The sequence below is a fragment of the Schistocerca gregaria genome, chromosome 3 (assembly GCF_023897955.1).
Source record: "Schistocerca gregaria isolate iqSchGreg1 chromosome 3, iqSchGreg1.2, whole genome shotgun sequence".
Classification (NCBI taxonomy): Eukaryota; Metazoa; Arthropoda; class Insecta; order Orthoptera; family Acrididae; genus Schistocerca; species Schistocerca gregaria.
In genome coordinates, this window is record NC_064922.1 from 651,861,217 (window position 1) to 651,877,832 (window position 16,616).

The 16,616-nt window shown below is 38.4% G+C and overlaps 1 protein-coding gene across 6 annotated transcripts in view; it reads right to left on the minus strand.

Annotated features, from left to right (window-relative positions):
• Positions 1-3,020: 3,020 nt before the first annotated feature.
• Positions 3,021-16,616, minus strand: part of LOC126356100 (glycerol-3-phosphate acyltransferase 1, mitochondrial) — a 387,533-nt gene continuing 373,937 nt past the window's right edge. For all 6 annotated transcript variants that reach the window (XM_050006796.1, XM_050006798.1, XM_050006795.1 and 3 more), the window contains one exon: positions 3,021-3,597. In XM_050006796.1, the coding sequence (XP_049862753.1) occupies positions 3,416-3,597 (182 nt within the window). In that variant the 3' untranslated portion in view covers positions 3,021-3,415. The remainder of the gene's footprint in view (positions 3,598-16,616) is intronic.

The following is a 16,616-nucleotide window of genomic DNA, read 5'->3' on the forward strand; positions in this document are numbered from 1 at the left end:
AACATCGTACATTCTAGCAGGTGTTTATCAGCCAGGCTGGGGATGATGCGATTCTGTAACATATCGGCGTACCTCTCACCCATCACAGTAGCAGTTACAAAACCAGAATCACAGATTTCCTCAAAGAAAAAGGGCCCTATAACGGTAGATGTGGTAAATCCAACCCATACGGTGACTTTCTCGTCATGCAATGGAGTTTGCACGACAAATCTAGGATTTTCAGTAGCCCAAATTCTGCAGTTGTGGGCATTGACAGACCCCTGGAGCGTGAAATGAGCTTCGTCGGTCCACAACACTTTACTCAACCAATTGTCATCTTCCGCCATCTTTTGAAATGCCCTCTGCTTCACTAAATTGCCACGTAACAGTTCATGATGCCGATGGATTTTGTACGGATAGCATCGGAGGGTACACCTAAGTGCCAACCAAACAGTAGTGTATGAAATGCCGGTGCGACGTGCGACTGCACAAGCACTGACTTCCCCGTGCATAGACGAACCCGCTACAATCTCCATTTATTCCTGAACTGTCTCAGCAGCATTACACTTTGTGCTTGGTCGGCCACTACGGGGTCTATCGTCCAAACAACCCGTGGCTTCGAACTTTGAAATCATCCTCGCCACAGCTGCATTTGTCAATGGACCTTTACCCGTCCGAATCCCCTTCCTATGGCGATAGGATCATAATGCTGAACTAGCACATTCCCCATTCTGATAATACAGCTTCACTAAAAGTGCCTTTTCAGGTAACATCAAATTGCTGCGACTGCTGGGGCATCTGATTCTCTCTCTCATTACAGCTCCTTTTATACATGATTGTCATGCACAGTCACTGGCGTTTTGCTGTCAACCCCATGTCATTCCAAGCATGTGTGTACATTTTTACCTCTCTATCTACATTATTCCGTGGTTTATTATGTTTTCAAATTTATACTGGCTTTTTGATCACCTGGTAAGTTCCCATCACATCCAGAGGTGGCATGAGTTGTTGGATAGGAAAACACACATGCACAGGAGTAGAAAATAGGTATGTGAGAATAGTGCAGTGCAGTTTCAGTCTTGTGGTGGCAGTGATTACGCACAGTGCGAGGATAAAATGGCTACTGTGATACTGTATCATTCTGTGAGGTTTGTGCAATTATCCATTTTTTGCACACTTAGAAACAATCTCCAACAGAGATCATTCACCAACTGTGGCATGTTTATGGACACAAGATTATAAATGATAGTATGGCCAGATGGTGCAAGCAATTCCCTGAAGAACAAAACAATATTCATGATGAAAACTGTAGTGGCCGACCATCACTGGTGACATCTGACAGTAAGTGTGCAGTAAACAGTTTTGCAGAACTGGTGCTGCACAATCTCAGAGCTATCTCACCAATTCCCCCCCCCCCCCCCCCCCCCCCCCCCCCCCCCCCCCCCCCCCGATGTCTTGCTTGCTGTTGCACGAAATTGTCTTCTACTGGATTGTTTTTCATAAACTGTATGCAAGATGGATGCTAAGGCAATGCACAGTGAACAGAAAACCAAGCATCTGGCTACAGCATTGACATTCTTACAGTGGCATGCAGAGAAAGGCGAAGAGTTTTTCAATCGCATTGTCACTGGGGATGAAACGTGGGTGTCGCATACCCCACTAGAAACAAAACTACAATCCATGCAATGGTAGAATAGTGATTCAACTGTGAAGACTAAATTCAAGCAGACATTCTCTTCAAAACCCTTGGCATCTGGTATCGATGTGGTGTCCTCTTGTGCAAGTTTTTACCTTTCGGGGAGACTGTAAATGGTGACTCGTATTGTGAGACACTGAAACATATGAGGATGTGATCCAGATCAAGAGACGTGGTATTCTGACAAGAGGCATTAAGCGTGTGGATGACAATGTAAGACCCCATACAGCTAATGTCACAAGAAATGTGATGAATCATTTTGGATGGGAGATCTCTGACCATCCATCCTGAAGTCCCAACCTTGCCCCCAAGTGACTTTCATCTCTTCCAGCTTCTGGCAGCAAGACATTACCACAACAATGCTGAGGTGCAGACTAAATGACTTTGCAGCTCCAGGCATTGGTGAGCAACTCCTATGACATGGGCACCCAAGTGATGGTGCACTGTTTTGATAAATGCTTCAACAATGGTGGTGACTATGTTGAGAAATAGTCAGTGAATCTATGTAAATATTCCAATAAACATTTCGTATTTAGGAAGTTTTTATTTTCTTTATCGGTCATTGGAACTTACTTTCTGAATGCACCTTGCATGATAGTACATCTCAGTATTGAATATTGCTAACTATGTTGCACATCCCAATTTTCTTTTCTGTTTTGTTTCCTCTTTCCCCATTTGTAATGTAGTTTTCTGATAATAAAATTAGGAACTCTTATATGACTGTCTACATCAAAATGAACTAGCATGAAATGAATATGATATTCACTGGCTTACTAGTTTTTTAAGGATATCACGTTCAATAACCATGGATTATCTACTGCAGTTGTGCCACTGCTAAAATTGTATCACTTGCTGCTGAAAGTCACTAGGTCCATAAGAAAAATCATGGATGTCTAAATTACAAACATGTTACAAGAGTTCTCTGCATGGTCGTTAATTTTAATTATTTCTTCTGCTTTATACTGAAGGACGTAGATGTAAGATAACCTTCAGTAAGAGAATAGCTATTAAATCACAATGTGACTGCAGTGTGTTTACCCAGTTTTTAAATAATTTTTGGAAATTGATGTTATGCTGTCAAAATTGGTGCTATTATCTGCCAGTGAACAGCTAAGTTTTATGTATACATGACTGTAATAACATACTACTGCAAATACCATCTCAGTGTTCATTCAAATGTGTTGCAAGCATGAAAGTGTCAATACCATATGTCCATTTGTTTACATGAAAATATACAAATAGTGAATCTCCTGTTCTCAAAAATAAAATCACTATTTTTGAAACAGTAATGAGTTGATCAATGAACAAAACAGTGAAGATAATTAATCCAGTTACCACTCACAACTACAAACAAAATATAAACTTTATTGTACTGTATTTAAAATTATTCTAAGTATGTACAACTGTGAGAACTCTCACAAAATATATGCCACTGAGGACAATTATTTTACATTATTCATTCTCTAAGAATACATATCTTAGATAAAGGACTTTTTCCATTAAAGCTGCAGAATCTGCAATCAATAATGAATTTTACAGCAGAAAATCATGTCCGATAATCTGCAAAAATTATGTCTATTGTTGTGTATGTACAACAATTTCTTGATTTTTACATATCATCAGGGAAAGTGAAACCTAGATGACAATGGGCAAAGGAGAAAAAAATAAAGAACTTTAATTGAACTGAACAGTTTTGAATCACTGTAATGTTATATACACTGCACAAACGTGATGCCAAGTTCATCTCTTGATGATCCTGAATTTTTGAATCTTGTCAAAAATTTTCTGCACTTGATATTCAGAATCAAATTCTTCTTTCAAATAATATAATTTGATTTTTTCTTGTGTATGGCACTCCAGCAGACCCCAATGTTCAAACAACTTAAGCGAATTCTTCACAGGTTCAACAGACAAACTTTCCTCTGAAAGAAAAATGGAGCCAGCATTACTCAATTACATATAACAGTATATATATATATATATATATATATATATATATATATATATATATATATATATATATATATATATATATATATATAAAACAGAAAAAACATTTTGGAGGGAGAGAGGACAAAAGGAATAACAAATAAATCAGAATAAAAGGCTTGCAAATATTTGCAAGAAACACTTTGTAGGCACAAAAGCTTTTGAAGTCCTGATTCCCCCCTCTGAAGAAGAAGAAAGGAAAAAAGACTTACGCCACCAATGTCAAAATAAAATAAAAACAGTGAAGGATGTATACATTAATCGAAACTGATTTTTTCCTTTCTTCACGAAGACTGTTCTTCTGTTTACCAAAATGAATGAACTAGCACTGTAGTACTGATGAACCAACCCTGGTGGAAACTGTGTGTGACTCTTGATGAAATGAGAGTGTGCCAACAGATTAACGGGCAGAACTAGAGTGAAACCACTTCCTTCATCACCTCTCTTCCATCAATACCCCATTATTACCTAGAACCCTGTTTTCCACTACAGATACCTTCTCCCTATCCACAAACATGCCCTTGGCCTTGCTGGCATTAAGCACTATTATGACTCCCAATGTCGCGCTGACTCCAAACATGAAACTTTATAGAATGATCAACTAAATCCTAACCTATGACTACAACTACAAATCCACAAAACACCTAAACTGTTTGTGAGCCTTTCAAGACACTCTTCCAGAAACCTAAATCCCTTATCCGGTTTGAGTTCGCTGGTAACAACATCATGATCTGAAACTAAAGCCAAGATCCTGTACCCTCAATCCTCCACCACAGTCTCCTTCACACCATCTCTACTGCCTCTTTCATCTGCTTCTCCTTAGCTCAGCATGCCACCTCCTTGGACATAGATCACCAGCTCTCTAATGTCATAAAAACCTCCATCCAAATGAAACCCCCCCATCAACAATATTTCCACAAAGAGAACTGTCATATTTTCCACACTAAAAAGTTTCTCTCTATGGACCTGTAGCTACTAGGTGGGGCAGCACGGACTCGGCAAGTGAATTGTAAAAAAATCCAACAAAGATAATTTAAAAAGGTTTTTGTTTCTGAAAACTAAATCTAATGTCATTTTATTTTCATTAGGTTTTTAAAACTATATCAATCAGGTGATGACTTTGGCGAGCCCCTTAGGAGATCAGAAGCCGGGAAACTCTATTCTTGCAGAATTTGGCATGAACAATGGGCAGTATGAGGTGTGGCACCATCCTGTTGAAACCAAAAGGCTTCTGAGTCATATAGGCATATTCCTCTCCATACTCTTCCATTTTGGGGAGTAAAAATTTCTCCAGTGTCTCACAATAGTGCCGAGTTAACAGTAACAGTTGCACCTCGAGATTCAAAAAAGTAAGGCCCCATAATGCCTATGGAGGATGTAGCACACCAAACTGTCACTTTGGGGCTGTGCAGAGCTCTTTGGTGAAGTTCACGAGGGTGTTCACTTGCCCAGCAGTGAAAATTTTGCTTATTTACTGAGCCAGATAGAAGAAAATGTGCTTCATCACTAGACCACAGAATAGTGTCAGATTGCACAGAGACTAAGATTGCATTGCAACCATCTTATGGACTAAGTTCTTGAACAACCATCAACTTGTAGGGATGTAAATGAAACTCTGGTTGGTGGGGTATGCACTGGATGAGATCTGAAAAACTGAGGTCTTGAAGATGGATGATAGGGTAATAAGCAGGTAGACAGCTGAGGTGGGCACGGAGTGGGTGGGTGGTGGTGGCAGGGGGATAGACATGTCAGAAAACAGAAAAATAAATGGGAGTGAAGAAAAGAATAGCTACTGAAAAGATATGCAGTGACCAAATAAATTAATGTAAATTAAGGAAATATAGATGGCAAGAACCAAGAGCATGTTTTACCACCAGTTCCCACCTGTGCACTTATGAGAAACTGATATTGGATGGGGAGCAGGGAATCAAGATCTCACAAGTGGTGACACCACACCAAGGTCACAACTGTCATGTTACAGGGCTGGTAGGACGGTGCATAGGGCAAGCCTTACAGATCGTCTCATACCTGTGCCCAATCCCACCACACACCTTTGATACCATCTCCCTCTATACCAAAATTCCCCATGTACACACACCTGATACCAAACCTTTCCTGCTCAATTTCTTCAATTTTGCACTTGTGAGAAACTACTTTATCTTTGAGAAGCAGAAATGCAAACAGATCAAGAGGACAGCCATGGGAACCAGGATGGCTCCTCGCTATCCCAACCTTTCCATGGATTGCTTGGAGTGGGCTTTCCTACTGCAAATAGAGTATTTATGTAACCCTCAACATCCTCCTCACCCTGGTCGATCTCCAGCGGGATGACCAGACCAGTTGCACCAGACAAGTAGTATTTCTTCCATACGGAGTTTGATGAATTAAGGTCTGCACCATTCCATCTCTCCCTGCTCTTGTTTCCATAATGCGGACTCTCTTCCACATATGTCTTGGTCGCTTATCCTCTTGTAAGGGCACAATGTCTCCCATTCTATATTTAACCTGTTTCTTGTTCGGATGCTGCAATTCATGAAAGTTTCTTAGTTCTAACAAATATTCTTTCTGCCATCTATTGATAAAATCATTTTGCAATTTTTTTTCACAGCTTTGTTTCTCTTCGCAGATCCTTATGTGAACTCGATTTAGGACCTGTGGGTATTGCAGTTAATAATTCTCCTGTTAAGAAACGGCTTGGTGTCAGTGCATCTGATTTCCCATGTATGATTGTTCATGAGTTGTTGGTGGCTTCTATTTCTATTAATAAAGTTCTGACTGTTTCTGCATCTATTAGTGATTTTCCCAGAATCTTTCATATTTCCTACCATGCATTCCCACTAGCCTTCCCACCAAGCTGGCTGTGGTACAACAAAACTTCCAACAGACACTTTGATGAGCAAAGTGCTGGCTGAGCCTTGTGTCTCCAAAGAAATGTGTCAATGTCTTTCAATTCTGTATTGCTGCTTGAAACATTGTTTGCGTTATCTGAATAAATAGTAACTGGTAGTCCTCCTCTTGTAGTAGATCTTTGGAGGCCATCAAAAGTTTATCTGTGCTACATCTGATATGAGTTTGACGTGGAGAGCTCTTGTAGTAGTAGCAGCACGTGTAAATAGTAACGTATAACATTTTTGGAAGTTGCCGACTTTGACAGAAGGTGGTCCTGCGCAATCTAAGCCTGTTACTGCAAATGGCCTAGTGAATTTATGTGGTCAGGTGTTAGGGGAGGTTCTCTCTCGCATCCTCGGGCACTTTTGGCTATCTTACAAGGGGGACACATGTGTATGGCTCCTTTTACTGTTTGTCTCCCCTTAAAACCCAATATTCATTCCGTAATTCAGATAATACTACAACAGTACCTAAATGGTGTAAGAGTGAATGAGTCTGTCAAATAAGTAACTTCGCGAGTGGATGAGAACCTTGTAAGAGTATTTGATCTTTTTCCAGTACACTCAAGTTTGGAAAGCGAAGTCATCCTCCAAGTTGTATGAGTCCATCTTGAAGAAACGGGTTTTAATGTTCTATCTTTCATTTAGCTTGAAACTCTGCCTTGTTTTTAAGTGGGTGGTATTCCACTGGAAAGCTTTCCTGCTGAGCCATCTGTATCCAACTTCGTTTTGCTGACTCTAGTTCATGGGCAGTGAATTAACCCTCTATCTTTTCTGGATGTGTAACATTATGGATGAAACGGAGAATCCATGCCATTATATGCCATTATGAGCAACAGTTTTTAATAAGAACTGTATTTTGATGCGTCAATGGAACACACCCACGTGTTAATAGCTAAAACTTGTTTGGACATCTTTTGTGTGTCTAGTAATGGGTCACAAGAGATTTCTTGCTGAGGCCAAGTTTGGGTTCAGGTTTTTGAGTTAGCCATGAACGCTTATGCCACCACAGCATGGAAGACTGTAATTTCTCTATCAAAGTTCCATGTGATAGCATATCTGATGGATTGTCTTTGGTAGGGCAGTGTCTCTACCGTGATGGCATTAAAATTTTATCACTTTCCATTACTGTATTAGCAACAACCATATTCCAGAAATCTGGATTGCTTCATATACAGCCAAGTGCCACAAGGAATTACTGCACATTATTGTGCTTGTAATGTTAAATAAATCTGGAAGCCTGGCAGAAATACCTCAGAAGGCGTGAATTCAGTAAAGCAGCTAGTAATTCCAGCCGTGGAAGCATTACTCTTCTGATACAAGAAACTCTATTTTTACTTGCAACTAAACAGACAAATGTATTCTTGCTGTCGTATGAATGAATGTACAGCACTGCTCCATATGTCCTTTCTGAGACATCACAAAAAAATGAGAATTTGAGATCTCATCCCCATGTATGTCTTTACACCTTGTACCTCAAAAGGGGATTTTTCCTGTTAAGGATATTGGTGAAAAGATGCCAAGAGGATCATAAAATTTCGCTGTCGTGTGCAGTAATTGAACATTAGTTGTGAGTCCATTTTCTAATTTATTGGTAATGAGATGGTGATCGAAGAGGACTGAATCTGATTCCAGTTGGTTGGTTGATTTGGGAGAGGGGACCAAACAGCAAGGTCATAGGTCCCAGTAGGTTAAGTAAGGATGGGGAAGGAAGTTGGCTATGCCCTTTCAAGGGAACCATCCCAGCAATGTGACTTAGGAAAATCACAGAAAACCTAAATCAGGATGGCCAGATGCAGATTTGAACCCTCATCCTCCAGATCCTGATTCCCATCCCAGTTGATGCCTAGGGCTGCGTCATGTTCTGTAACTGATCACCCTTCTGTTTTTCATATGCCCTTTAGTATATTAGAAATTGTAGCCCATTCTACCACTGGACATTTTACTTGTTACGATAGATCTGTCACCTGTTAGCACACAGATGTGACCATATTTTCATTCTCACTAGCAACAAAGTCGTCCAGAAAAGAGGTTTTATCTATAAGTTCTACTGCAACCGGATTAGTGTATTTAAACCTTACAGCCAATTCATGCAAACGCTGAAGATAGCAGAAATAGGCTGCATGTGAAGCCAAATGGTAAATGTGTAAATCTATAAATGATGGCATCCTGAAATAAATTAAGGTTGGCAGTATTTCAGGCAACAAATTCAGTCCTGAATTTAGTGTGTCATTAACGACAGTGAATCATTTTGTCGTGATGAAGCATCAAACACAATTCTCCATTTTGTAATTCCCAGTCTTAAAGCAACACCCTGTGAGTAATACATCTCAAGAAAAGGTTACTAGAAAATTTTCTTTGTAATGAAGTAAAGCGTGTTTTTGCATTGCAAGGATTTAAATAAAGGATCATATCTTTCTTTCTTAGTAATGAAACTACTCTCTTGTCTTCCATCATTTGGAACCTATCATGGAAGTTCAACAATATAGCAGCCTGTTTCAGAAAGAGCAATCATTCTCGTTATTCCTTCACACCCATCAATTCTAAGTCCCGGAAGCAATGCATTTATGTTACTAGTCAGAGATATATAATACACAGATTAATACACTACAAAGGGAGTATTTATTAAACCCTCAACACCTACTTTCCTTGAAGCTGACCTCATCCTCACCAAATGTCAGCTATACACATCTGTTTATATTAAAGCTACTAACAAACAACAGATGTATATTTTGAGTTACCCTCCATTCCACGTCAAATGTTCACCCCCATACAGCCTTGGCATTCAAGGCAAACATATTTTTTCAGATGCAGACTATTTACAGCAATGCACTACCATATGTCTGCTTGTATCTGTGTATGTGCGGATGGATATGCGTGTGTGTGTGTGCGAGTATATACCTATCCTTTTTTCCCCCTAAGGTAAGTCTTTCCGCTCCCGGGATTGGAATGACTCCTTACCCTCTCCCTTAAAACCCACATCCTTTCATCTTTCCTTTTCCTTCCCTCTTTCCTGACGAAGCAGCCGCCGGTTGCGAAAGCTGGAAATTCTGTGTGTGTGTTTTATTCATTGTGCCTACCTACCGGCGCTTTCCCGCTTGGTAAGTCTTGGAAGCTTTGTTTTTAATATATTTTTCCCATGTGGAAGTTTCTTTCTATTTTATATATATAAAAGGGTGAAGGCGAGTGTTTTCTCTGCCCTGAGTTTCGACCACTGCATTGTTCATCTTCAAATGTAGCAGCATTTCAATGTACTACGAAAATCCGACTGGAAAGACTGTTTGGGATGTTTTTCAATATGGCCAACTCTCAAGTTCTGAATTTTTTTCTACCTCTGAGAAGCAATAGTTGCTAATAGGAACTTTATGAACTGTGAATCACATGCAGTATTCTCTTCACCATAAGAATAATACGAATATAAACATTTTGACATGTATTCTTTCGTGTTTGCTGCTATCTCATTTAAATCCTGTCTGCCTAATAAACTACGAAACTAGACTGAGACAACAGGAAACGCGGAAGAATATACATATCATGTCATGTTTATATTCGTATTATTCTTGTGCCTAATAGTGATACAGTCAGAAATGAAGCACGGAAATTGACTAGATTTTTAAATCTACGATGACTCTAATTTCTGTGCAGAATGTAAAGTACTAAAGAGGCATCTGCAAAGATTTTCAAACAGAGAAAAATTTTCGCTAAACTCTCGTTCAGAACAACTTCTATCTTACACAGTCTATTATTTGGTTCTAGTTGATCATTATCAAAGAAAGCAGCAGTGTAAGTAACAACAAATAGCAACAGCAACCATGCTGCGAGCAGTGACAGGCCGTAAACACTCATTAGCAGAATGCGACAAACAATGCATGATACAGTACAATAATACATTTTCAGCTTAGAGTGATGTAAATACCTATAACATAGAGAACGGCACTTATCAGATAAAAGAAAAATAAGCACTCAATTCAAACCAGACGAAGCACCTGAAAAAGGAAGTTTACCTGTATAAATACGGACGGAGCGCCTGACACATAGCAACGGCTACCTCGTAAAGCTTAACTGCTAAGCTTACGACTCGAACCAAAGTACTGTAGCTGTATCGTCATTCATTCGACCTAAATTGTGTCTCGTATTACAATGGACCAACTTTGTTTCGATTTGGAGATGCGGCCTCAAACTTTTCTCTCCCCTTGAATTTCGAGTATCAAATTTCAGGTGCGGCTTAGATTCAGGAATTTTTTTTTTTTCCTTTATTTCAAGTCTCATTTTTCAGGTGCGGCTTAGATTCAAGTAAATACGGTAATTTTGTTTGACATTTTGAACACCACATAGCTTTTCGTCACTCCTCCAATCTCTGCAAAATCCTGGTCAAACTCTATGCGCCTTCTGCTCCCATTTCCCTGCCCTATGGCTTCTAGCCCCGTGACCATCCCTGCTGTAAAACACACCCTATGCACTCTCCTTTCACCCCTTACACCAACCTTGTGCCTGACAAAACATATACTATCACAGTACAAGCCACCTGTGAAATGACATCATTTCTGCATTGGTATGATAACCACCAAGTTATCAGTTATGACGAATGGGCAATGACAGATGGTGTATAATGCATCACAAAATACCTTCTTAAAGAACATTCTCTACAACATTAAGTTGTGACCTCAGTGCCTATTTCACCTCATGTGGAATCTGCTTTCTCCCTTAACACCAGTTTCTTGAACTACGCCGGTGGGAACTAAGGTTACAGCATGTTCTTGGTTCATCCACCTGGCTTAATTTAATTTCTTCAGGTTCAACACTTCTTTTCAGTAACTCTTCCTTATGTAAATCCCTTTTCATTTCCTTGTTTCCTCTTTCTTTTATTTTCTCATGTGTCACCCCCATCCCCTGCCATCTACCATGCATAATGCACTTAGGTTTCTGCTCTTATTAACTTTTTAACAATGTTTTGTCAATAATTTCTGTCTTGCTTATTTCCTTATCCTCCACCTCTAAGCTCTCAGGTCTACAGAGCAGTCCTCAACAATCAGTCTTTCCTTCTTGCCCTGTTTGGTATGTCTCCCCTGCCCTTACCTAGGCTTCTGCGTGACTTTCCCATAACTCTCCCTATTTTCTAAACCTTGCCAGTCCTTTTTTCTTCATCCCTCTTCCTTCCCCTACAACCCTTCTGCCAGAACGCAGCACTGGCTCCAAAAGCTTGATCATTTCCTTATTTTTTTTATACGGGTTTGCTCCTGCTGCCCCTTGTTGAGTAGACTTTTTTTATTCATAAAATTATATTACACTTTTCAAAATTATATTTTTTTCACTGATATATACCACAGTTATTTGCAATAACTGATGTTCTCAGCAACAGAGAAAGTGATCTTCATGTAATTATAAAATTATAACTGACTATGATTTTATCAACCAGGGTATGTTCTTCTCCTTAGTTTTGTTTCTGCTTTTAACTTACAGTTTCATTTTCTACTATTTACTATATACGATCTGGTTCATTTCCTACAGATGTAGGAGCCACTCTCAAATTTTGTACTATTACATAAAAGTTTTTTTCACTGAAACTGCCTTTCATACAAATGCAAGTTAATGATTGATGTGATTTCTACTCATACAAGAACTTTATTCAACTTGATTCTGTTACAAGTATTGTATATTTTTAAATTATCGCTATTACACTGGAATCTCATGTGTTCATTTTCAAATGCGAGTTACATAAGGATATTTATTCCGTTCATGGTTTGCTGACATTTTCACTATGGTTCAAATGGCTCTGAGCACTATGCGACTTAACTTCTCTGGTCATCAGTCGCCTAGAATTTAGAACTAATTAAACCTAACTAACCTAATGACATCACACACATCCATGCCCGAGGCAGGATTCGAACCTGGGACTGTAGCATTTTTACTATAAATGATATTTTTATGGCTTTGTAATGACATCTTCTTCCGCCATTTCCAAATTTTTTTACAGTTATTTGCTATGGAAGAAATTTCTATTTGTTGTTTTTGTGCATTCCTACAGTTTTGTTGGCTCAGTTTTGTTTCTGCTGTTAGCAAACAAGTTTATGTTGAACCCACATCGACTGTGAAGCATATTCATTTTTTTATTTTATTTACACGACAAGTTCTCTAGGATCAAATTGAGGAGCAAATCTACAACGTCATGGAATGTGTCAGTACATGAAACTACAACATAAAAGTAATAACAGATAAAAATAAAATGTTTATGAACCTTTTTGGGTGCAATCCATAAGTTTAAGTAAACATAATCAACAATACAATAAGAATCAGGTTACTTTTTCAAGGAAATCCTCGACAGAACAGAAGGAGAGACCCATTAGGGAAATCCTCAATTTCGATTTGAAAGCGCTTTTGAAATCGAGTGATAGCTTACTGAAAACGGATGCAGCAGTATACAACACACCTTCCTGCACAAGAGTTAAGGAAGACCGATCCAAATGCAGGTTTGATTTCTGCTGAGTATTAACTGAGTGAAAGCTGCTTATTTTTGGGAATAAGCTAATATTGTAAACAAGAAATGATAGTAAGGAATATATACACTGAGAGGCCAATGTCAAAATACTCAGACTTGTGAACAGGGGCCGACAAGAGTTTCGTGGACTTACACCACTTATTGCCCGAACTGCCCATTTCCGAGCCAAAGATATTCTTTTAGAATAGGAGGAGTTACCTCAGAATGAAATACCATAACACACAAGCAAATGAAAATATGCAAAGGAGACTAATTTTCGTGTTGAACTATCACTCACTTCAGATACCATTTGAATAATAAAAACGGCAGCATTAAGTCTTTGAACAAGATCCTGAACATGGGCTTTCCACAACAGTTTACTATCTATCTGAACACCAAGAAATTTGAACTGTTCAGTTTCACTGATCATATGCCCATTCTGTGAAATTAAAATGTCATTTTTTGTTGAATTGTGTTTTAGAAACTGTAAAAACTGAGCCTTACTGTGATTTAGCATTAGTTTATTCTCAACAAGCCATGAACTTAGGTCATGGACTGCACTATTTGAAACTTAGCCAAGGTTGCACACAAGATCCTATACTACCAAGCTAGTGTCATCGGCAAATAGAAATATTTTAGAGTTACCCATAATAATATCATTTATATAGATAAGGAACAGGAGTGGCCCCAACACTGATCGCTGGGACACTCCCACTTGACAGTACCCCATTCACACCCCACATCACAGCCATTCTCAACATTGTGAATAATGACCTTTTGCTGTCTGTTGACAAAGTAAGAGGTGAACCAATTGTGAACTACTCTCAATATTTTACAATGGTCCAACTTCTGGAGCAATATTTTGTGATCAACACAATCAAATACCTTAGTTAAATAAAAAAATATGCCTAGTGTTCAAAACATTTTGTTTAACCCACACAGTACCTCACAGACAAAAGAGAATACAGCATTTTCAGTTGTTAAACGACCTCTCTAAAGCCAAACTGCACATCTGATAGCAAATCTTGGGATATAAAATGATCAATTATCCTTACATACACAGCCTTTTCAATAACTTTAGCAAACACTGATGGCATAGAAATGGGTCTAAAATTGTCTGCATTATCCTATTCTCTCCTTTTATAAAGCAGATTTACTACTGAGTACTTTAATCAGGAAACTGACCATTCCTAAAGGAAAAATTACAAATATGGCTAAATACAGGTCTAACATGTGCAGCACAGTACTCTAATATTCTGCTAGGCACTCCATCATAACCATGAGAGTCCTTAGTCTTCAGTGATTTAATTATTGACTCAATCTCCCTCTTGTCTGTATCACAGAGGAGTATTTCAGACATCAATCTCCGAAAGGCATTTGCCATGAGTGGAATATGATTCAATGCAGAAACTAAATTTTTATTTAATTCACCAGCAATGCTCAGAGAATGGTTGTTAAATACTGTACATATACGGTACCTGATTTATCAGTAACAGAAATATTTTTGCTGTGAACTGACTTTATATCATCGACTTTGTGCTGCTGAACAGACACTTCCTTTGCAACTGACCATACGGTTTTAATGTTATCTTGTGAATTAGCTATTCTCTTTGCATACCACTTACTCTTTGCCTTTCTAATAAAATTTTAAGCACCTTACAACAGTGTTTGTAATGGGCTAATGTAGTTTGATTGTGACTACTTCTAACATTTTGATGTAATTCCCGCTTTGTTCTACATGATATCCTTATCCCTCTAGTCAGCCACGTGGTCTGCCTATTACTGCTAATACCCCATTTAGAACGTTCTAATGGAAAGTAACTCTCAAAGAGCATGAGAAATGTGTAAAGGAAAGCATTATATTTATCACCTATGTTATCGGCACTAGAAACATCCTGCCACTCTTGTTGCTTGACAAGGCTTAAAAAACTCTCTATTGCTGTTAAATTAACTTCCCTACATAGTTTGTAATTATATGTGACATCTGTTTGTGTACAAAGCCTTTTAGTGTTAAAATTTGTGCATCATGGTCTGAAAGGCCATTCACCCTTTTACCAACAGAATGCCCATCTAATAATGAAGAATGAATAAAAATATTGTCTATGGCTGTGCTACTGTTCCCCTGTACCATAATTGGAAAAACACAGTCTGCATCACATCATATGAATTTAGGAGAGCTACCAACAGCTAATCTGTATCCTGGTAAAGGACATACAACAGCTTTTACCTACAATGTTACAAACTGCCATTTTTTACTGAAGCAGTAAGTTTCAACCTTGGTTTTTGTGTTTTCTGCCAACATTTTTTCCTTGAATATAAAGAGGCTTTTCTAAGGAATTTTTTGTAGTTTCCTTGTTCATAGATCTGAAGATGGTTGTCACTTACAACTGAAACTACTGGTCATTATACTGTAATTGTCTTATGTAAATGCAATCAAAACATTAAAACATTTTGTAAAAGAATTGTTAAATTGTAACATAGATTTACCATTTTTTATCATGTCTATGTTTTTTCTATACTGGTTCCATCATTACTATCTATTTTCTGAATGATTCCAAGATATGAGCAACTGTTAATTTATTTTATTTTCATACAATCATACAGTTTCGGTTTACGCCATTTCTGTTTGGATATATTTGTTAGCTCTTTGATCATATCTGTGATGGCTAATATCATTTTCAGAACTTTTCATAGCATCTTCGACTTTTTTGTAAAATTGTGAGCACATTCTTGAAGCTGTCTGGGCTCAGCAGCTTCCTGGATCTTACTCAACCAGTAATGTAACATGACTTTGTAAACATCTCTATGGCAATGCCTCAGTGTCGTTTCAACTCTGCAGATGGCTACTGTGTGCACCTGCAGCTGTTAGTGTTCTGAAGTTGAAAGATGGTACAGTGCTACAAACTGTCGGAGATCGTCTTATGTTATCACGATGATAGTAGGCATGAAATTATCATCCTCCCAGATCACTTTATGGTGTGGATGCGTTGCCACCAAAACATAATGCACACATCATAGTAAGTCCATTGTCTGAAGTCCTCTCAACTACATTTAAATGTATCAAATGCACTACAAGTGATACAAAAATTGACTGGTAAACAACAGTACTGACTTGGGATTTTAGAATTTTGCTCGTATGCAGTCAGTATGTGAACTGGATGTGCTGATCCTAGGCTCTTAGTTTCAGATGCGCTCATGCAGAGCTGCACTCATAGTAGTCTCAACCTGGGCCTTAGTTTAGCAATGTTCAATCTCTGCTATTTGACAGGCTACTGTTCCATAGGGAGGTCTCCAGAACCCCTACTAAAGCCATTGTATTACTTGATGAAATTTGTCGAAATGAATAACACTCTCAACCTTAGAAACCCAACTGCATTCACAATTTTCATTTTGAGACAGTAAATTGCAGAATTTTAAGATTAGAATATAGGTTCTTGTAGATGGAAAAAAGAATTATGATCAAATAACAAGTACAGCAGTGAAATGCAATTTTGGAACCTCCACCAGCTACAAGAAATTACTCACAGCAACATAAAAGACCCACAACATGAATTTTATTTACAATGCTTTAAATTTAAAATGCCCATAA